General features: G+C 44.6%; 1 protein-coding gene across 4 annotated transcripts in view; it reads right to left on the reverse strand.

The window, feature by feature from the left end:
* Positions 1 to 21,718, reverse strand: part of FGFR3 (fibroblast growth factor receptor 3) — a 58,445-nt gene that overhangs the window by 17,066 nt on the left and 19,661 nt on the right. For all 4 annotated transcript variants that reach the window (XM_052780689.1, XM_052780688.1, XM_052780687.1 and 1 more), the window contains exons 3-7: positions 18,615 to 18,878; positions 14,130 to 14,183; positions 7,874 to 8,043; positions 3,112 to 3,235; positions 2,495 to 2,685 (exon numbers count right to left, since the gene is read on the reverse strand). In XM_052780689.1, the coding sequence (XP_052636649.1) occupies positions 2,495 to 2,685; positions 3,112 to 3,235; positions 7,874 to 8,043; positions 14,130 to 14,183; positions 18,615 to 18,878 (803 nt within the window). The remainder of the gene's footprint in view (positions 1 to 2,494; positions 2,686 to 3,111; positions 3,236 to 7,873; positions 8,044 to 14,129; positions 14,184 to 18,614; positions 18,879 to 21,718) is intronic.

Genomic DNA, 21,718 nt, shown 5'->3' on the forward strand with positions numbered 1-21,718 from the left:
GGCTTTGAGGAACTGATGCAGGTGATGGCTTGGTTTTGTCAAGCTGTTTAAAAAATGGGTTGAAAGTATGGCATTCAATTTATCCATCTGGACTGGGGGGGAGTGTCCCCCCCATTTAGATGTGAGGGAGGAATTCCATGTGCTGAGCACCTCTCTGTCCCCCTTGCTCCGATGGAGACCGGGATACTCCCCCATATATAAACTGCCCCATAGCAGCTCCTATGCTCCACAAAATCTCCTGAAAGCAGGAGGGAAGGGCAGGCTGATAAAAAAGCCTTATCTCCCTGCAGGCACCACAGCACTGGGCAGGAGAGAGCCTTTTCTAAAGCAGCTGTGGGCAGGGAAGGGCTGTTAACAGCACCCTGCTCCAGCAGCACGGCCAGGATGCTGGGTCAAAGCAACAGCACTGCGTGGAACGAGTCCCTAAAGCCAACGGAGTGGCCCCAAGATGACAGTGAGATCATTTTATCAGATCTTTATTTTTAAAAAATAAGCAAACACACGTTAAAAAAAAATATATCCCTGCAAAGCTGGGCCTGACACAGCTCCACGGAGCCCCATACTGGCGCACAAAAGATGCATCCCAAAATGGAAATGCTCCATGCCCCAGTGCTGATGCCGGCATTAATACAATTCAAAGCATTCCTGATTAACCAGAAGTAGTAAATAGACGTGTGCTGGTCCTATTCAGCAAAAAAATAAAACCAAACAAAACTTGTGCTTTCAAACGCCTGCCTGTGCTCCCCTTCGAGGAATGTGGAGCCTTTGCCGTGCACAGAAGAGAAGTTATTTGGCAATTCTAATTACCTAGCCACCCCGGTGCCGCTTCAACTTAATTTTAAAACACTATTTATACGGACTATTTATATGTTCTTTGCCACAGCAAAATGGGAGCTTGTGCTTGTGACACAAGGCACTGTTCGCAGCGGCTCTGCAAACTTCCAAAAGGTAGCACTTTATCCCACGGGGACCACACACGGAGCACGGAGACTATACTAGATGGCATGTGACACAGCCAGCTATTCAGAGCTTGGTACTGGGCTGTGAAACCAGGGGGAAATTCAAATATGCATAATTCAAACACATTTGGACAGACAGCGAGAAAATAAAAAGTTTTATCAACTCGCAAGAAGCGCGTGTTGCCAATCCTGAAGAACTGTCTCCAACCATTTCTTCCAACCAATCTGTTATTTCAATCTGTGTAATTATTTCCAGGGTCTCTGGCTTTTATTATCATGTATCTGGCTGAGTTACAGTTTTGTAGATGCTGTCTGGTAAGTGGGTTTTTTTTAAAACTTCATACAAGGAGAAGTAGGATGTGTGCAGCAGGATGGGCACGGGGAATGTCTATGTACAGGACAACCTCAGCTTGAAACTGCAGGGACAAAATCTACTTTCAGCTATAACTGCAGAGCCAGAAAAACTCCATTTGGCCCTATATATTCTAATAAACATCAACACAGGATGCCTTTATTATTAAAAGAAAAAAAAAAAAAGATATTAAAAGTCCAATGTGCTTTTCACTCTCTATTCTCTACTTTTTATATTTACATAGGTTGAGGGAAAACCAGACCTGCTGGCTTTGTTCTGGCTGTAATCTGGAAGTTCCCTTTCAAGAAAGCATTTTAGCAAAGTAAAGTTTTACTTAGTGAGTTTTTGCTCAATAAAAAAAAGGCTTTCCTGAGCATGGATAATAGCAATGTTCACAAATGTCAGTGGCTGGAACAAGACTATCTTCGCTCTCAGGTGCTGGTAGTTCAGCATTATTTAGTATGTGCATGCTGCAGTATGTTTACTTGGGAAAGGAAAGAATGTGTTTTAGTTGGGAGCCTTTTATTTTAATAAGCCCCCAAAATACTGCTATTGAAGCTGTAAAAAAAGGTTGTTTTTACAATTTAGGTCAAATGCAATCTGACAGCTTTTCTTTTATTATGCTGCATTTCTCACAGTTGCCTCAGCTCTTACAATTACTTTGCTTATTCGTGCCACTACAGTAGTTGTGTTATCTCTGGCAAACAGAAGAGTCCGGAACATCGACTTTTAGGACATTTTTGCTGTACCCCCTCCAAAAAGCAGAGTATTCCACTGCGCAGGCTTAAAAGAAAGAACAATCCCAACAGCTGTCCTTGGCTTATTCTCATGATTTTTTTCTTATAGACACAAAACAATTACAGAAAATGAGACCTCGAGCTCCCCAAAATCTGATTTAAGTAATGATTACCCTTCCAGGAACTGTGGCATTGAACATATTCTGTGGGTAGTTTCTGGTTCACATGGAACTGCTAGTCTAGGGCTTATTTATAAACATGTAACTGAAGTTAATGGCTTCCATTGATGGCAAACACCTTTACTCAGTGCTGATCTCTCTTGCCGTGTCTATGGCAGTGGGTTTCTTTGAGGAGCATCCCCACAATATAGCTGCCATCTCTGTGACACTGAGACCAAGGCAGAGGAAGGACTGCCCCAAGGGTAAGAAGAAGGAGCGTGTACCAACCTTCAACACCGTGACATAGGGCGTCCCATCGGGCCCATATTTGCTGCCGTTGACTTCCACGTGTTTTAGCCACTGGATGTGAGGCTGGGCATCGCTGTAGACCTTGCAGTGAAACTCCACATTGCTCCCTACCACCACAGTCTGGTTGGCAGGGAGCCCTGCTTGCAGGATTGGTCGGTGGGGTGACCTTTCTGAAAAACAGAAGAGAGGGAAATCCTAATTTACTTGTCCTTCTTCCAGCAAGGATTCTCCTCTGAACCCTTCATCTCCTGGCTTTTCAGCAGAAAGGGTGCAGACTGGGATTGTCCCCGCTACGTGTCCTGGCCACCGTTCCACCCAGTGCTTCTCAAGCCCAACAGGCAAGAACCACCTGGGAATGGAGGAGGCATCTCAGCCCTGCCATTCCTTCTCTGGCCCCTCTGCAGACCAGCTAAGTGATTTATTGATCACAGATCTGAGGGTGAATTGTTGGCCAAAAGGAAGCTTGCTGTTGGTTTTAGAAGACACATGATCCAGCACTTTGGGAAAGAAACCAAGCTTCTGCTTCCCATATCCCATCACATGCCTGTTCAGCATCACCACAGATCAGCTGTTGAGGGAAAACAGTGAAATCTCACCTAATACATCAAGCTGGTACGTGTGCCTAATGTTGCCATATTTGTTCTCCACAACACAGGTGTAATTTCCTCGATCTGATGGCACAACACTCTCCATCACCAAGCTCCACTGCTGGTGTCGCAACTAGAAGAAGAAATCAAACCATCAAGCTCTTGGTCAAGTACCATCATCACCAGACTATTCAAATCAGCAAACAATCAGTGAGCTTCTACACACTTGGCCAGCATAATGGACCCCAGAGTAGGCCTGAACATCACAAGGACCCATTTCAAGGGTCATTAAAGGCTTAATGTGAAAAGGAATTAAGACCAATGCAGGAACAGTGCAACACAATTTAACACACTGAGATTGCAATGGGGACTTGGATGCTTCCACAATAAAAACAATAAAGAAACCAGCTGACAGGTGAATGTGGCACCTCTCATTAGAATAACGACCTCAGAAGGCATCAGCTAAGATAACTCCAATCTGCCGGTCCCCTCTGCCAGACCACTCTGGTCCAGAGACTCTGTCAGCTCAAAATATTGTACTCTCATCTGCAGACCTTTACCAACTGCTACATATAACCCCTAAGATGACTATAAACAATAAAAATTGTATTTCTCACCCCATCTATAACATACATTAAAGATGTGTGCTATGGAGGCAACAGGTCATGGCATCTGTCTGAACAGAAATGGGTGTCTGCAACAGAGTTAGTCCCCTAAATTCCCTGTAAAAAACAGGAGAAAACATGCCTAGCCTCAAGTCTGGTCCCTAGGATGCTTGGTCAGCTCCTCTCTTCTGGCACCAAGTTTTATACTAGTTGGTTTTCTGGATGTGGCTCATGTCCAGAGTTGTTGGCTGTTCAGTAGCAGAAGGCAAAGCACAACCCGTGCCTCCACCCTGACCTGTTGCCCTGTGATCCCAGCTAAAACGTTTGTTTCTAATGAGTATAAAGGAAATAATGAATATGGAAAGCAAATCTTGAATTAATACAGAAAGCAACTGACGGTAACAAAGATGACTTCAGGACGCATAGTGTATGAAAGCTCTCCAAATCTCTGGGTATTAATTTGATGCCTTCTGCCGCTCAGAGCAGAACATTTAACTTTATTAAACATTTTGAACGTGACTCCAAGGACACAGAAGCAGGAGATTACAATAACGCTGCGCTACAGAATGTCAAGGGCTGATGGAAAAAACAAGGGCGTAATTGCTCCTGGAGGTTTCTTGCTGCAGCAGGTGAACTCAAATATGAAGTCATTTAACCTCTTTTGCTACACGTAAATTGCAGCCACATGCTTTCCTTTAAAGGGCCAAGTTACAATTAAAGCCAGAATTTTGCAAAGAGAAGGTTTAAAGTCATAGGACTAGACAGCTTAGTTACAAGATAAGCAAGCAAAAGTCAAAGCTTTGTCGATCTCTGCATCCCTGAGAACAGCACTGCTGAGCACCCCACTTTTCAGAGACCACTGAAATTCCTTTCATTTCGGGTTATAGGTAATGGAAGGCTGTGGCTAAAGAGTCTGTACAGAAACCTTGGTCGTTGCAGATGTCTGGTCAGGTCTGACTGCACCCTCTGCCCACCCAGGACAGCATAGATGGAGCTCAAGGCAGAACCAATATCACACCTTTTGTAAAGCAGCATCCTACTTGGTGCGTCTCTGTAAGATCACGGCAACTACACTGTAAGAGGAGCTCTGAGAACAGAGAGCCTGGACCCTGAGTTCGCAGCTGAACATACCAGACCGTCAAGGAAGTTTCAATGCAAATTTGTGGCTGCTCAGTGGCTCGTTTCCATACTGGCTTGTCTCATAGTTGTGTCTAAAGACTTCTTTTAATCCACTTTTCAGCATTGCAAAGCATTTGCGTCTGGAAGCCCTCGGAGCTACTCCAAGGAAATGGGGCTCCAGATACATGGACTCCCTAGACTGACCTGTATTATAAAATCAGGTCCAAATTAGGTGTTTTACTTAGGATGCACTTTCAAAGACACTTTTATGACACTTTCAAAGAACTCCTCTTCATCAGGTTTGTGTCGGGGACTTTGGACTTTGAACAGAGAGGATAACCTGGGGGGCACAAATTCATGGGGCAGAACTTGTTTGGAAACTCTTCTAGAAGAAACAAGATTATTTTTTTTTTAGGTTGAGACTGGCATCTAGATACAATAAAAAGGGACATTCTCAAGTTAGGATAGTCGCTGCACTCCATAAAACACTAGAAACACGAAGTGACTTAGTGCAGGCATTAATCAAGTGGGTGAGATCCTGGAAAGCCCTCTTGTTTATTTGGTGTTGTCATTCTTGGCTCTTTGTGAAACAAACATTTGCAGACACACTTGGAACCTCAGTCCGTGTTTGCCAGACTGGTATGCAAGTCAGTGCAATGGTCTGGGGAAAGGATAATCCTCTATCTCCCCTCCCCTCAATCTTCCCTTCTAGGGTCATTTAACACACACAGGCTTACGATATTAGAGATTCCAACAAGGATTTAACCATTAATGCTCTTTGGGAAATTTCATATGATAAGTCATATGAATTTCTTTTCTTTACCAGTTAAGGATGAACTGTAACAAAACTAGGTTAGCCTGCACTTCCTGTTTTCAACACTTGCCCTTCTCTCATGCAGGCTTTACGTCGGGCAATCACACGGGATCTAAACACCATTTACAAACGGCACAAGTGGAGGAGTGGTCAGCTTTCATCTGCTGACCACAGGCCTTTCACTATCAACATCTAAACTCTTCCACACACTGAAAACAAATGAGAACATTCCCAGCTCAAGGATTTCTGGGTTAAGACCAGATCTCGAGGTGAAGTAAGCCAACCAAACTCTGCCAGATCTGGATCTTGCCCATTCTTTTCAAGCTGCTTAATCCTGTTATGAAGTTAAGTTGTAACAGGGAATTTAAATCTTACATACATGAGATACTGAGCAGGTTTGCAAGCTCTTTTTCTGGTTCAAATCTCAGCTGATATCTATCAGTATATTTATACTGGATGAGATTTACATTAGACTACTTACATCTAACCACAGCTCAAGAGCAAAAGCAAGCAAATAAGGGAAGGAAAATTACAGAGAGAGAAAGATGTCTTTATATCAAGAAAGGGACAAAGAACTACACCTAGACAGATAGAGAGCTTAAACCAATCTTGCTGTAATTGGCCTGACATTGCCTTCAATAGCTCTTTTAAGCATCGGCTTGTTGCTGAAGGTGCCCCTAGAGAAACAAAGCACAGTGATGCCAAAGACTCACTACCGTGTTGCAGAGGATGAAACGTGTCAATTTAAACTCAAGGATAGATTAAAACCACTGGGAAGTGGGTAGGGGAATTGCCTTCAGCTTCAGATTTTATTCTGCAAGCATAATTTAGTGCAGCTGATGTCACATAGTTTTGTAAAAAGCCGTTCGAACGGCGCACGCAAGCCTGAAAACACTTCATGATGATCCTTACAGCCTGCAATTAGTAAAAGATGCCTGTGCTTTGTGAATGTTATCTGCCAAAAGGCTGTTTACCCACAGGAGTTGCTTCCCCACTTCTTTTCCCTCCTTAATTTTTCAGAAGATCCAAACCTAAGTGTGTCCTCAGCCTTGACCAGGCTGGAGCAGGGACAGGACTGAGGAGGGAGCTTCAAAGGCTTCACTGAAGCAATCACAGAAGGCTCTTTCAGGAACGGGTCTGAGCTAACAGGAAAGAAACAGCCCAAAACTGCAGGAAGGGAAGACTTTTTTGAATCATTTTCTGGTTTCTGGAGCCCAGCACGCTTTGCATGCCTAGCCCCCTTTCAAGATGCTACAGATGTGGTAGGCACCAGCACAGAGCTATTCAGAGTACTGATGAAGGTGCCTTCCTAAAAATCACCTTCTCTCCTTAGCAGTAGCCCAGGGATATGCCAGGGCTGGCAGAGTGCAGGCGAAAATTGTTGCTCAGGAGTCCTTCCTGCTACACTGATTGTGTTACAATCGGCTGCTGCCAGTTTTATTCTCCCCAAATAAAACCACAAAAGGAGTCTGACTGTGACCTTAAGGGGACAAAGTAATAACAACAAAATCAGAGCAGCTGATTTTCCTGTTAAAATCCTGCCATAATTCGTCATATACAGTAGCACAGAAACTTCTAGCTAATTAAATCATTTGAGTGCAGTGGGGTTTTTTGTCCCTTAGCTCTATCTACAAACACAAACCAGAGGATTTTCCAGAACACCTCATGGTAGAAAGGAAGGAGGGAGAAGAAAGCAGCCAAGGAGCAGATGCTATTACTCTGGCTACAAGGGAATCCAATGCTTGACCAAAGGTCAGTGATTTATACCACAAGAATGTTAATGACCACCAGCATGATGATACAGCTCTTCGGTGAGGTCCTTGCTACACCTTCAAAGGATGCCGAGTCGGTTTTCCTTGAAAGCTGGGAGTAGCTATGGCTCGGTCTAACACATCTCAATGCACCGGGCTGATCTCCAGAAATTAGGACAGACGTTTCTGCTCCTGCTTTCTCATCACTGTCCGCAACGTAACCATACACCCAGCCTCATTTTTACCTACTCCCTGAAAGACCACTGTAGACAAAGCCAGAGAGAATTAGCCCTCGATCCCAAGGGACAGCAGCCCTTTTTAACACTTTGGTGTTGAGCAACCGCTACGGCTGCGAGAAACACCCCCATTTCCACGCAGTCGGGACTGTGCTCTTACACGCACCAATGTCAATCACTGTGAAATACAATTGTCTACAGTCAGTAGAAAACTGATAAAAACAGAGATCCAAACCAAGGCCTTACCTTGATGCCCCCAATCCTATGCTCTCCCTTGAACTCCTTGCCGTTTTTCAGCCAGTAGATGGAAGGAGTTGGGTTTCCACCCGCTGGACATCGGAAGCGAACGGTGTTGGCGGCAGGAACAGCCAGCAGCTTCTTCTCCATCTTATCTGGCCGGGTCCAGAAGGGGACACCTGAGAAAGGAAAGGCCAAGTTGAACAGGCCCATTTCTGCCGCGGAGGATATCAGCTGGTGAGCAGATGCATTTGAAGAGGCTTTGACATGTGCAGAGTGACAGTTAAATTGCTACCTGCTGCAGTTAAGATAAATGACACAGAAATGCTTTCCAGCTACATGACTCTCATAGACGTAGACAGGGTGTTTGCATTTTAGGTTTGTGATGAAAGGTTCACGACCAGGTTCTCGTCTGGGTAATGCCAGTATAAATCCAGAGTAGTTGCTTTTAAATCAACAGGGAGAGTTATCCCAGATCAGGATGAGAATCTGGCCTTAGCGTGTAAAACGATACAGATGTATCTTTGGGACAATAGTAGCCAAGAAGCACGAACAGAAGAAAGATGTTGGAACTGTAAAAAAATGTTGATGGGCCAGCAAGGGAGCAGAGAAAAAGTGTTAGTCGAGTGCACTGGAAAATTTTGCTTCTCAGCGAGCACAAATGTAGTGTAGCCTCCTTAAGGGAAGGAAAGAAAAAAAAAGCCAGTGCCAAACTGGTTTATCATGTTTATGTTCTTTAAGTACCAGTGATTTTAGTTTTAAAGATTCATGTTACCTTTGAACAGGGATAAGTTTTAAAACACCAGTGTTAGCATGAGATACTTTTTATAATCTGCCTCAAGTACAGCGATGTTTCTTGGCTGTGTTACAAACATTACATATTAACTCCAAATTAAGGCAGCAGCACCAGCAAACTCATTATACTGGGAAGAAAGAAAGAGAAAGTTTTTAAAAAAAGCTTCCCAAGCTTTCATTTCTGCTTAAGGAAACACTGCGGAGCTGCTCGTGGGGTGTTCCCCCCACCGCGCTGGGGGCCACATCCAGCCCCCCAGGTCCGTGCTCCCACACCGAGGCCAAAGGGAGATGGGGGCAGACAGTGTTTGGGCTGCAAAATAGCGAAGAAGGGGCCAAGGAGTGTAACCGGCACCTTCTCCGGATGGGAAGGAAGCACCCAGAGACACAGAGTACCCAAACCCACCGGTCGCAGGGACCTGTATGCTTCTGGCCAACCCAAACCGAAGGTGCTTGTCCTTCAAGAACTGCCTTGGACAACACGATGGCTGGCAAAGCTGTTGGGAAAGCATCGCTGCTGGCCTCTCCTGCAGCGGTGACGATGCTCAGAAACACCACCCAGCATCACAGCCCCACCTCAGTGCTACTCTGAAGCCTCTGCATCCCCTTCCCCATATTGAAAAGGGCATACAAAGTTTCCGCTCTTGTTGCATCCCTCTGAGATGCACCCGAGCTGCTCCCTTTCTCCAGCGCTCCCCGATATACTTAGCCCTGATGTGTTTGGCTCCACAAGACCCATCCCGTTGCAATTCCAGGGAAGTCAGTGATGACCCCACCTCGGTCTAAGTCCCCACTGTCTCCCACGCAGGCTCCCTGCTGCATTTCAGCTCCAATGATTTTGCAGGCAGGGTCACATAGCCCAGCCAAGGCAATCCATGCACCCACCAAGTTTTAGCACCTGCTAACACTCTCCACATGGTCCCCTCTCCCCATGGCTCCTTGCGAAGCCCAGCTGGCCATGAGGAACTGGATATCAGGAGCTACATCCAGGAGGCCCTCCATTTGCTGGAGATGGCCCCACTGGGCGCATTGCTCTCGTGTCTCATCTGCTTTCACACCTCTGCAGCTGGGCGGCTGGATGTAGGTGCCTCAGTAATGCCGTACCAGGGAGGGAAATCCAGTACTGAGGGCTTGCATCTGCCCTCAGACTGCCTTGCATACCGCACTGTGATGCCTATCAGAGTCAGCTCCACGTATCAGAGGGATCTGGTGCTCACCCCTACCATGCACGCCTCATTTTTTAAACAACGAAACTGCTTAAGGCCCTTTTCTTGCCAGGATGGCACCGGAGCAGGAGTATAGCTGGCACAAACAAAAGCAAAAGGAGGAATCCCTGCAATTCCCGTGCCCCTGCAAAATCCCAGCTACAAAGTTTGTTGTAAACACACGGCACATCCAGGAGAGGCCTAAAATGCTACATGATAACATGGGCTAAAAAGTGGGACATCATGTAGCCATCCACCTTCCAACATGCGAGCTTAGAAAAATGGTAGAACTGCACAAAAAAGGGAAATATTCCAAAAACTGTTAGAAAAGTGCATGCAACCCCTAAAGGCAGTGTAGGCCTTGATGGCAAAGGAAGATGCTGCTATCACATGTATTGGGAAGGGCAGAAACCAAGCAAAGGCCGGGCAAAAGCCCAGGCAGCAGCAGGGGGGGTGAGTCTGGAGGAGGACGGTTGGGGTGGTGTTGGGAAGGCTGAAGAGGAGGGAGCTGCACAAACCATGTTGGGAGACATCTGGTCCTTGGTTTCCAAAGCACAGGCTATTTTCTGGCCGAACGCTTCCTTTTGGCAACGCACCCTGATTTCCCGGAGACTTTACAGAAGGTTAACGGGGCGACGGGGGAAAGTTCAGGGAAAGGCCGACCACAGATGGAGAAGTCCCCCTTCACCACCACTAAGAAGGGCAGCTGAATAACCTGCTGTTTGTTGTTTGATTAACATATCTGCCTACAATAAATCCCATTTTGTGGCATCGGTGACACTCACCCAGGCACAGGGGTCTAATTAGATTGCACGGCCGCCCCCCCAGGACTGGGCTCCTCCTTGTGCTGTGATTTTGGGGGGGGGTTCGCCTTTCCACACTGGCTGGGCTTCCTGCAGGGAGACGTTTCACCACATTTTCTCACTCAAAAGATGAGTTTGAATCTCACAGGCTGCAAATTTTGCCACTGAAGCCAAAGGGATTTTGCCATTGGACATCAGAGACGAGCAAGACGGGGCCCAGGAAAGTTTCAAGCTGGGGATATTCTCCATATCGAGCAAAGGCAGGATCCGCTCCTCCCTCCTGCAATTAGACACGGCTTCTCCCCTGAGAATGCCTTCCTTCCATTTGGGTACTCTTCCATGCGATTCGGGGCTTGCCAGGGCTGGGCATCGCTGGATTAATGTGCCAAGATTCAAACAAACAGGGCATCGCTCTCAAGTCAAACTGGAACTGGAAGAAAGTGTCTACGCATTGAAAACGGTGCCTTTGTTCTCACTCGCAGGAGCAGTGAACAAAACCTCACTGCTTTCGGTTTGCCGTGCCCCCAGAGTCCTTTCATTACTGCTTTTTAAGGGGGTGAAAATGTTGCTAACTCTTCTTTTCAAGCAAAGCTTGCAAAGATCCAGAGAATTTCGGGAACGAGAAAGGAAGAAGGATGAAAGACAGGAAAAAATTCTAGACCCACTCTCTCTAATTACGAGCAATGGTTTTGCATGTGCAGGTGTGAAAAAAAAAAAGGGACCCGCAAACATTATCACCAGCCCTTTCCCATCATCAAACGCTAGGCCCGACGGTCCGTTTTGTTTGTCAAAGACACCGGCCACCCATCGGACTGGAATGACCAATTAAAAAAACCCGAGAGCGATACTTGGAATAATTAATACGGCCAAGCGCTCATTTAGCAATTAGGAGCTGCCACAAAATTCTGCGGCAGACAGAATCAACCCTAATTGTGTAATTTCCCCAGCTGACGCCTCTGAGTACACAGCCAGATTTAATTGGAGATTATAGGGGCTCTTTGAAGGTGCTGGGGCTACGCAGCAGGGTCTCCAAACAAACAGATACAGAGGGGTAGGGAGCACTGGGGCAGAAGAGCAGTGTGTGAAAAGGGAGTTTTGTTTTTGTTTCAGGGCCAGGAAAAACAGCTGTAGAGAACAGAGGTATTGGAAAGCCTCTTTTTGCAAAGGCGGATCGCGGTTTGTGACAAGGCTGCAACAAACGGGCCGATGATTTGAAGCTGCTGAAGTTCCTCTTTCTTCTTTTCCACTGCCCATCCCTAAGGAATGCCCTGTTTCTGTATGCCCTTCGGAGAGGATGCTTAAAGGAGGGTGAGCAGAGGAGAGCTCTCCACGTGGAGGGCCTGTCTCCGTGCTCTCCGAGTTTTTGCACCAAATATTCATTTATTTTAGGACAGATTTCCTCTCGTTCTCTTGCTTTGGTATTTCCAGCTCCCATCGTTCAGCAATTTTGAGTCAAAACCCCCAAATTAACAAGATTGGCTTCAAACTCATGATGTTATTGGAATCAGCTCTCCAAGCTCTTCTCTATAAGTATGAGGATAAGAAACTCTCTTGAACACCTCAATTATGCCAGAAAATTTCCTTTATCATCGCAAGGGGCCAAGAGACAAGGGTCTTATTCAGTGATGTGCAATATGGGACCACACAGTGAGCCAGTCCTGGATGGATTACCTCCCCCTAAATATGAATAACTATTGGTTATACTTTTCTTTTGCATGAAAGTGTGTTTATTGCCTTCACTCCTCTAACTACTGACCATGGCTATGTCTGATGGCCAAGCAGGGGCTCATACACCTCATTAGTAGGGTATCTTTTTGTCACGAGAGATGGAGGACACAGGTCTTTGGGCTGTCCATAGGACATGGCAATGGCTACACCCACGTATCCCCCCGTCCGGGATGGTCCTGTAGTCCCTGTCCCCAGTGGGATGTCCCAGCGATGGTGTTGCCAGGGTTAACAACATGGCTCCCCCAGACTCTAGAGACGACCTGTGAAGGTTAAGCGGAGGGTCTGACATCAAACAAAGCAACATGAAGCACACCCACATCACGAGACGCCATGAAGTATCACCGTGCTGGCACGTTAAGCTAATCAACCGTTTTTAAAGCAGAAGAGAATCCAACTTTTTATAACGAGACCTTTAAGGAAAGCCAGTCATTACCTTCTGGTCTAAAAAAAGAGACAGCCTTGAAGTCAAGAAGACCCAGAATACAGGCTATAAATACATGCGGTGAAACGTGTGTTTTCCTTTTCAGTGAAGAACAACATGTCTTTCTGTACCATAAACCAGCTGATGTTTTGTGATACCTGTTGCTAAGAGATGGAGTTTACTACAAACCACATTAAAAAAAAAACACAGAACGATTAATTGTGCTCATCAGAAGCTGCTCTGCAGCAGGAACAAATCCTGACCAAACCTGACACTCCCTATGCCTCTACCAGGCTTCAGCAGTCATCAGGAGCTCTGAGTACCTCTGCAAAGGTGCCTGCTACCTCACAGGATCTGGCCCTTAATTAGAAGCTATCAGAAAACCACTAACTGCTGCTCATGGGTCGCCTGGCACCGTAACTCACCATTACTGTCCGCATACTGCATGACACAGCAGCATGAATTTATTACAGTGGGAGACCTGCTTTAAAGAGTCCTGCATGTCCAACGCTACGGACAGGAGAAATTTTCCAGTCATGTTGAACTTCTGCCAATGTACATAGCTGATTGGGAGTTCAAATGCAAGACATTTATTTATTAAAAACACATACACACAGGCAGCTTGCTTTGCAGAAATATAAAAAGCATAATAAAACACAACACTAACGCCTCTGAAGCATGTAATGATCCTGATTAATGCTATTGCACTTAAAGAAACAAGCACTGGGATTGAAAGAGATTCAGAGTAAAAGCACCAAGAGGCTCCATCCTGGGGCTCCCTTCCCCACGTGAGTTAAAGGAAAAGCCAGTAAAGCCAAAGGGGTTGCTCCCACTTACAGCATGAGTAAATTTGGCCCTTGGCTAGTGTAAATTTTGTGCTCTGACTCCAGCCAAGATGCTGGTAAGAACCAGGATCAAAACAGCTGAAAATAAAGCAGGCCAAGGTTTGCAATGGTGTAAAACTGGTGTAACGTCAGTGTAGTAAAAAAGAAATATGGTAAGTGGGTTTGTCTGGATTTACATGCAAGGAGAATTTATAACTCTAGCTCATCAAATCAAATCCGCAGAATCAAGTCTCCAAAAAAAAAAAAACAAACCCGCCACTCCTGCTGTAGGTTATTATAGCAGCGATACCACTCTGGCAGCTATTTCTAAGTTTTTAGATAAATATCATCACGATACCATCCTAAGGTCACCGATTTCAACACGGAGAAAGAGCTGCTGTCCAACCAGGTGAACATCTGGATGAGCTGCTCCGCTTGGGAGCCACATCTCTTTGAAAGAAAAGACCTCTGTATCCCAGAAAAACAAATTACCTGTATCTTCTGACTCATCATCGTCATCTTCATCGTCACCTGACGAAGGGGAATCTAGGAGGAGAAGGAGAAAGTAGTGAAGCAGAAAAAGGATGGCACGTGGGGACACCATGTTGGATGAGGCTGTTGGTGCCACGGTGGGCTCCAGCGAGGGAGGACATCCAGGTGATGGGTCACCCTTCCCTGCAGCTCCACCAGCCCGTTCCTCCCACTCTGCTGGCCAAGGGACAACTGGCCAGGAGCTTTCTGAACTGGGAGAGAGGTGTCATGAGTTTGCCAGTGCTCTGCCACCAGAAACTGGGATTCAACGCGAAATACTTCTCCCTGTGTGAAGTGCTCTTCTCCTCATAAATACAAAAGCAATTCCCAAGGGGGAAGTTTCTTTTTGCAGAACAAGCTCTCCCCCACTTTTTTTTCCCTCTAGCATTCACTCTGAAGACTTTTTATTTCACCAAGTCTCAAAAGGACAGGTCAGCATTTCTAATTCACTTTCCCTGCATTTTTCTTTTAACTCAATACACACCTGCCACGTCTCCCTTCATTAATTCCTTGCTCAATCACTCACCCCAAAGCTTTTAGAACTTCCCCTTGCAATCAAACCTCTCTCTCGATTGACATTTTGATGGCTACTCCGTGAACCAGTTCCCTTTGGTTTTAGTCCTCCTACAGAGGCACCTCAAGGCTGTAACTGAATACAGGTTAACAGGTGGGAATTCTCCATCTGTATCTCTCCAAAACATCCTGAACTGTTTCTCTTAATGTGGTCTAACATCTCACCTTCTCCAAGCTGTCCACAATGAAGTCTCTGTCCCTCTTCCCCCCACCAAGTGACTACTGTAAACGTAAATCCCATTATAAAATAGCAGCTTAGTGCTTGATTTAGTTTACACGATTTAGTATAATTCAGTGTCTGGAAGATTTAGCATCACTGACTTCATATAATCTCTAGGAATTCCTTTTTTAAATAAAGGCAAAACGCTAACAACGCAGCAGCCTTTATATTCTGAGACAGTGGTAAAAGAACTTGGCCTTAAACACTAGAAAATAGGAAACTTTATGAGTGTTCAACATGTGGCCAGATATGTAAAGCACTACTTTAGACCAAGCCAGGCAGAACCTCCTTCATTTCAAGATGCACTTGAGTTTTCTGCTGTTCTCTGACCAGCTCAGTGGAGGTAAAAATTGGGGAGGAAAAAAAAAAAAAAAAGAAAAAAAAGGAAAAAAAAAGAAAAAAAAAGGTAGGGGAAAGGTTACAACAAATACTACTTCTCTGCAGAATCTGGATGGACTTTCCAGATATATTCACCACGTATAGGAGCAAGTAACACAAGAATCATCTCCCTGCTTTAGACTGCAGTGGCGCATCGTGCTTTGCACCTTTTCTTTGGCAAAGTCTCAAGGAAGACTTCAAGCACGTATCTAACTGCAAATCCACAACTGAGGTCCTGCTGGCAGCAGAACTAGGGAAATGCCACAGGGCTTGCTGAAAGTGAAGTGGATGTTTAGGTGTTTTGGCTGAACCAGCAGGTTTATTCAAGTCCCGGCGAAGGCAGACACTGAGCCAAATCCCCACCAGCATCGACAGAGAAACCAGCACATTCTCAGCCTTGCACTCTCAGATTTGGCTACCCATATATTAACATGTGATTATAGTTTACTTCTGGTTTCCAATGAACCAATCGTGACCAGAGGAGCAGAATCAATTTTTAACCCAATTCAAAAACATTTCCACAAGACTGAGGGAAGAGTCTTTCACCTTGCTTGTGTTTCAGATGAGAGATGCAACTTAGGTTTTAAGACCAAATATCCCATGTTCAGAGCTACTGTCCTATTGAGGTTACTAGAACATCACCTTTTTCAAAAGGTGACTAAAAATTTGTAAGCTATTTGTTAATCATTTACTAAAAGAGCAATCCTTTACAGAAGTTGACAAGTATCGGCATCAACAAGAACTGCTAGATGCTATTCTCAAAAGAGCTTTAATTATGAATGGAAAGGGGCTTAATTTTTTTAGTCACCTGCTTTGAGGAGCTTAGTCTTGGGTATTTTGAAAGCTCTTTTCGCTGGTGCCAGCCTGCAGTCCGTACACATCACAGGGGTGCTGCTCGGCCACTAAACCCAAAGGCTGTTCTGTGTGTGAAATGGTTACAGAAATGGAGCTTCTGCCAACAGGGCTGGAGATCAGTTTGGGCATGCAGCCTCTATTTGTGATCCTCTTCAAGTGCTCAGGTTTTAAGAGAACAGTATGTTTCTTTTTGTAAACTAGCAAAAGACTCAAGCCCATGTCTGTCAAGGGAGGCATTTGAAAGAGATCAAACCCTGCTATTAATCAACCTGGTTTTCAACCCTGAAATGTGAGCGCCAGCATCTCCTTGCTCTATCTTCAGCATCAAGCATCTCACTGTGCACACTGACAGAAAAAGACAGTCGCTGCAGAAAAGCCAATTTGTTGCAGGCTCAAAACTCATGGCCCCACATAGGAAAATCGTGATACGCTCCTAGAATCTGGAAGCATCTCTCAAAATGGGACTTACATGTATATTAGCTATTCTGAGTATACCTAGCCTAGTTTTGCTCACTTAAGAATACAGATCAGAGCAATTCCAGTTTGTTAGTACAGATTTAAACCAGTTTAATGCAGAAAACAACTCCAGCCCTGAACATTAGACATCCACATAAACACCCGACCAGATACCTGAACTAATTGCTGGCATTACTTTTAAGAAGTGGCAACACAAATCACCAACTCTGATAACAATCGCATCTCTGCAGTGCCACACTGAGCGATCAATACTAACTATGAAGAAAAATCTGAGCATACGAGAGGCACCACTATTGCCACATAAAGCAGGGCTTCAAAGTTTAAAACAAGTGTTGCTGACAGCTAAAACGGAGACTCCCACATTACCATCACTTTGGTGGTAATGACAGTGGGCTAATAGAATCAAAGACTCATAATGCTGTCAGAAAGCAGGTTCAGGTTACTCGCTTGTTCTTAAGCTGTTATTAGCTATTATTAGTGAAGAGGAAAAACACAGGGGCTTAAACTTTTTAAAAGCAGAGGATTATCAGTCCTTCCACTATTAAAAACAATTTCTCACTTTACGAACTTTTGGGGCTGGCAGCTGTTTCATTTGAGCGTGTAACCAGCTGCCCTCTTCTGCCTCTCTGCTGCCCCTTGAACTCAAAAGCATTTTAATGTCACTTAAAAAAAAAAAGGGAGAGTAACGTTTCTAACAACCTGCAGTTCCTTGGATAGTTCCAATAATCGTACCTAGTTAAAGAAAGCCTTTCAAGGGCCAAATACTTCTTTAACCATTTAATTGATATGACCTTGAAGCATTCACAGCAATCTCCAGTAACGTTCAATGAAAAGCAGATGTTGGTGAAGGCTTGCTGAAATGAGCTTTTATTCTTACGATGGTTTGATTCTCTCACTTACACAAAATCCTATTTCTGGCACGAGAAAGCCCTTTATCGAGTGGATGTGATTTACAGTCACAAACATCTCTGTGTTTGGTTTTCAGACAGAGCCCCTTACTTTTTGAGGGAACTCAACTTTTGGAGGCAAGGACCTACTGTTTGGGGATGCTTAAAAAAGCTCCAACAGCACAAGGGCAAAGGAAAGTTTTCAAAACCTTAGATCCATAAGGGGTTATCTCTTCTGAAAATTCAGGCTTTTAATCTGTGTGATCAGGAGGCTTTCTATCTGCTCACAGGGATGAGTATCCATCTACCAATGCAGCAGCCTGAAATCATGGAGATGATCTTAGTTTTAGCATTTAGCTATCTGGGAACAACAGATTTTTCTGGCACTGTCTGTTTAGTGATCCAGGCTTGGACAGGTTGTAGCTGTTCTGTCCTACTGTCCTAATCACAGAAAATATGGCCAAGCAAATGACAGCATGTGCTTTGCTCACACAGCACTTGTTTGCAGTATATGAATCCCAGTAAGTACCTTTGATGAAGCACGTGTTTGAGACATACACAGTTTACAGATAAGCTATTTCCGAAACAAACTAGTAATTTGTGATAACCGGGATGGAGGGAAGAGATTTATCAGCTACAATAGGGAAAGTTTTCAGGAACCTCCGGCTTTTACATGCAATTTTGCCACTGATTTGCCACATAAAGTGGAAAAAGTGAACTGAGCCACAGTTCACCCACTCACAAAAGACTTCAAAGGCACATGTAGCATTGCATCTCTTTGAGCGTTAAGGGAGATTGGGCGTTTAATATAACTAGCACCATTTCTAAGTCTCCCTCAGTATTAATACCAAACTTTAACATTTGGTGTGGACATGCAAGCATTCTTTGATTGGTTTGTTTTGTCAGTCTAATCACTGCCAGGAGTTACCAGGGAGGTAGAGACCTACCAAGTACGGACAAACACCGCAAAGCACCAGCTGTGCTGAACATGTGAAGGGGCAAAAACTTAAAAAAAAAAGAAACACAACACAGAGACAGCTGTGTTTCTGCACGTACCTGTAACTCTGACTGTAAAGTTTCCCAGGACCTCGTTGGAATGCCTTGGCCTGCAACTGTACAGCCCCGAGTCATCATACGACACATTGATTATCTTCAACAATTTTTGTCCAATATGAGTTCTGTTCGTAGGTGCAATCCCGATACCATCTTTAAACCAGAAAACAGACACAGAAGAGCCTTGGGTGTTACAGGAAAGTTCAATGGTATCTCCACTTCCAAACACCAACTCTTCCAGAAAGGCGGTCTCGCTCCTCAAGTATTCTGCAAAGGAAGGAAGAAATGGAAATGAGTAAACAAGAGCAGGTGTTGGAGAATGAAAGAGCATTTAAAAAAGAAACGTATCTTATATTTGCCCTACTGATGCTTCCATGTGCCCAGAACTCCTCCTGGCCAGAGGTAAGCCTTGCCTGGCCCAGGCGGGTAGTAATGCAGAAAGACAGCTGTGCACACCACAGTCAAGTCTCTGGCTGATCTACAAGGATGGCTTCAACCCTGTAGCAACCAAAACACAGCCACCCTACCAGATGCATCCTAACAAACAGCAGAGACCTCTGTGTAGGGTCATCGCAACACCCAATGTCACGTGGGGGGGGTGATCTGGCAGAAATAAGTGTGTGCTCAAAAGTCCACAGTTCAGTCTCTGGATCTCAGTTTCTTTATTCCTGTGAGTCTGTCCACAACCCCTGCGAGACCCACCAAGGAGAGGATACATGGAGCAGAAATGGGGATAAACCCAAGCTCTCCGGTGGCTCTGGGTGGCCCAAAGGCAACCTCTGCGGGCTGAAGGAAACAGGTGGGAAGACACAGGCTGGAATACCTAAAATAAATGAACCCAGCACTAGGTCCCTGCTGGAGTTACTCTGTGTGCAACAAAGAAGTGCAGAACCAAAGACTGAGCATGAAAGCTGAAATCCCAATTTCTTCAATCTACCTACCAGCTGCGGCAGTTTGTTCCATGAGTGATGGCAGTGAACCCTGCCACAGGCTGGAGAATTTTGTTTTACCATGGGATAATGACAAAAGGAAAGGTTCAAGCTCAGAAGTCTCCCCATGGAGGAACGTGGGGCATGTTTAAAGTGTGGTTCCTGGGTCTGATGGTCCTCAGGCTAGTAACATATAAACTCACTCTTGACACTGAATGGTTTATCCATCTTTTACACCAGTTTAATAAAGAAGAATTGGCCCTCTACAGCTGCCCTCAACCCAGTTAGATCAACAGCGACACTACTATTCTGCCCACCTTGTCTACACTAACCAACATTTTCCCTTGGCATTGCCCCATCTTCTGGCTTACACCGGCTCTGAGACTGTACACTCCACCAGGCAAAAGAGTCTTCTTGGGTTTGTACAGTATGTATCATGGGGGATCCTATTCCACGATGAAGACAATTCAGAGCTATGATTACATAATTAGCAAGTAAAAAGTAATTCAAAACAGATTAGTCTGAACCTAATCCTATGATGCAAACCCAGGTGGCTTGAGCTGATCTCCAATAGTAATCAGATATGGACAGAGATCCTAATTTTGCATCTTAAGCATATTCATAGATTACAATTTGACTGTGAAACCAATGCAATTACAGCAGCTCTGAATACCTGAGGATGTGGCATTGGCTTCAAGCTGCTCTTTTGCCACTGAGTGAAAGAGTTGGAGCAGGTTATAAGAGAAAGATGTATTGCTTTTCTCTTCTTGTCATGCAAGTTTTTATTCTTGTGGAAATGTAAAAAATAAAAATATAAAAATGTTTCCGTCAATAGCCTTGCAGGGTAGAAATAAAGAATCCTGGGGGCCTGAAAATGTGGTATTTCATGGGAGGTATCGTCTTGCAGGAGGCAAAGCCCACACTCATTTGGGTTACAAAGAACCTTTCCTCTGATACCCTGGCAGCAATTCCAACTCAAATAGTTTAGGTTTTGGCCAGAATTTTGTGGTATTCATACAGTCAAAGGTTTAGGGTGGTTTTGTTTTTTTTCTTTTAATGAAAAGATTTTCCCTGAAAGCATGTACTTTTAGTAAGAAGCAAAAGAAGACAGAACTCCCGCATCTCCTTCCTATCAGACCAGCACCTGTTGTGACGCTGAGTGTTCACCCATGGTCTCTTCCCAACTGGGATATATACTTGGGGAAAATACGGTTGAGAAATATTCTGGTTTAACTGTTCCTTTCAGGTTTTTTCCTTCCTTCTTTTAGACTGTAAGGATTTTTTCAATGGTACCAACTCTGGCTTCCAATTAAAAAGCCCTCTATACAGCTTTGCACTTGCAGGACTGGATACTGATCTTTGTTTGTTGACTCTGATGGAAGCTCTTGCTAATTTAATCTACTGGAAAACAAACTCCATGCAGCTGCACAATCCCTCCATACAAAATACACAGTTTTACCCAAGCTGTTTGCCAAATGATCAAGACTTGTATATTTTGGCTTTTGTATCATAAACCTACCAAACAGGAACAAGCCCAGACTAAGCACAAGCCAAACTGTACTGTTCAGCCATTTAAAAAGAAATCGCTCTTTTTTGAAAGCCATAATGAACCTGGGTTAATGACAAAGCAACAAACTATTTTTCTAAAACACAATTAGGAGGGAATGCTGAAATGAAAGAGGAAATTCACTTTAGACTCAGAGCAGAACAATTGGGGTCTGAAGCTTCTTCTGTAGAAAGAAGCATCATCTCTTGTTTCTGACAACTTTGTTTTGGCATCTCTGCCCTCAACCTCCCCAGCCGGTCTCCAGCAGATACTGTGATGCCTCTTAAATGCAAAGTTCAGTCCTAGTGACTTTATTCCTATTGACTGGAAGTACTATCTGGAAAGATGGAGTGGTGAATTAAAAGGAGCATGTTACTAATGGTTTTAATCTCACTCCTTTAAACAGATTTTCAAATTTCAGTTCGTATGCTTATGGCTTAAAAAATAAACAAGACCCAAATTGGAGACCTCCACAAAGTACATAAAAGTGCACTTAAGTGCTTAAGCACTTTGCCCAACTGTGACCTTGGAGAATGAAATTTTACTCTTATAATTCCTTGTATACCTTTCAAATACAATGATAAATCCAAAAGAGGAGACGGTCTCATGTCCATGCTGAGAACAGCTGGAGT

The sequence above is a fragment of the Harpia harpyja genome, chromosome 2, assembly GCF_026419915.1.
Source record: "Harpia harpyja isolate bHarHar1 chromosome 2, bHarHar1 primary haplotype, whole genome shotgun sequence".
In the NCBI taxonomy this organism is placed as follows: Eukaryota; Metazoa; Chordata; class Aves; order Accipitriformes; family Accipitridae; genus Harpia; species Harpia harpyja.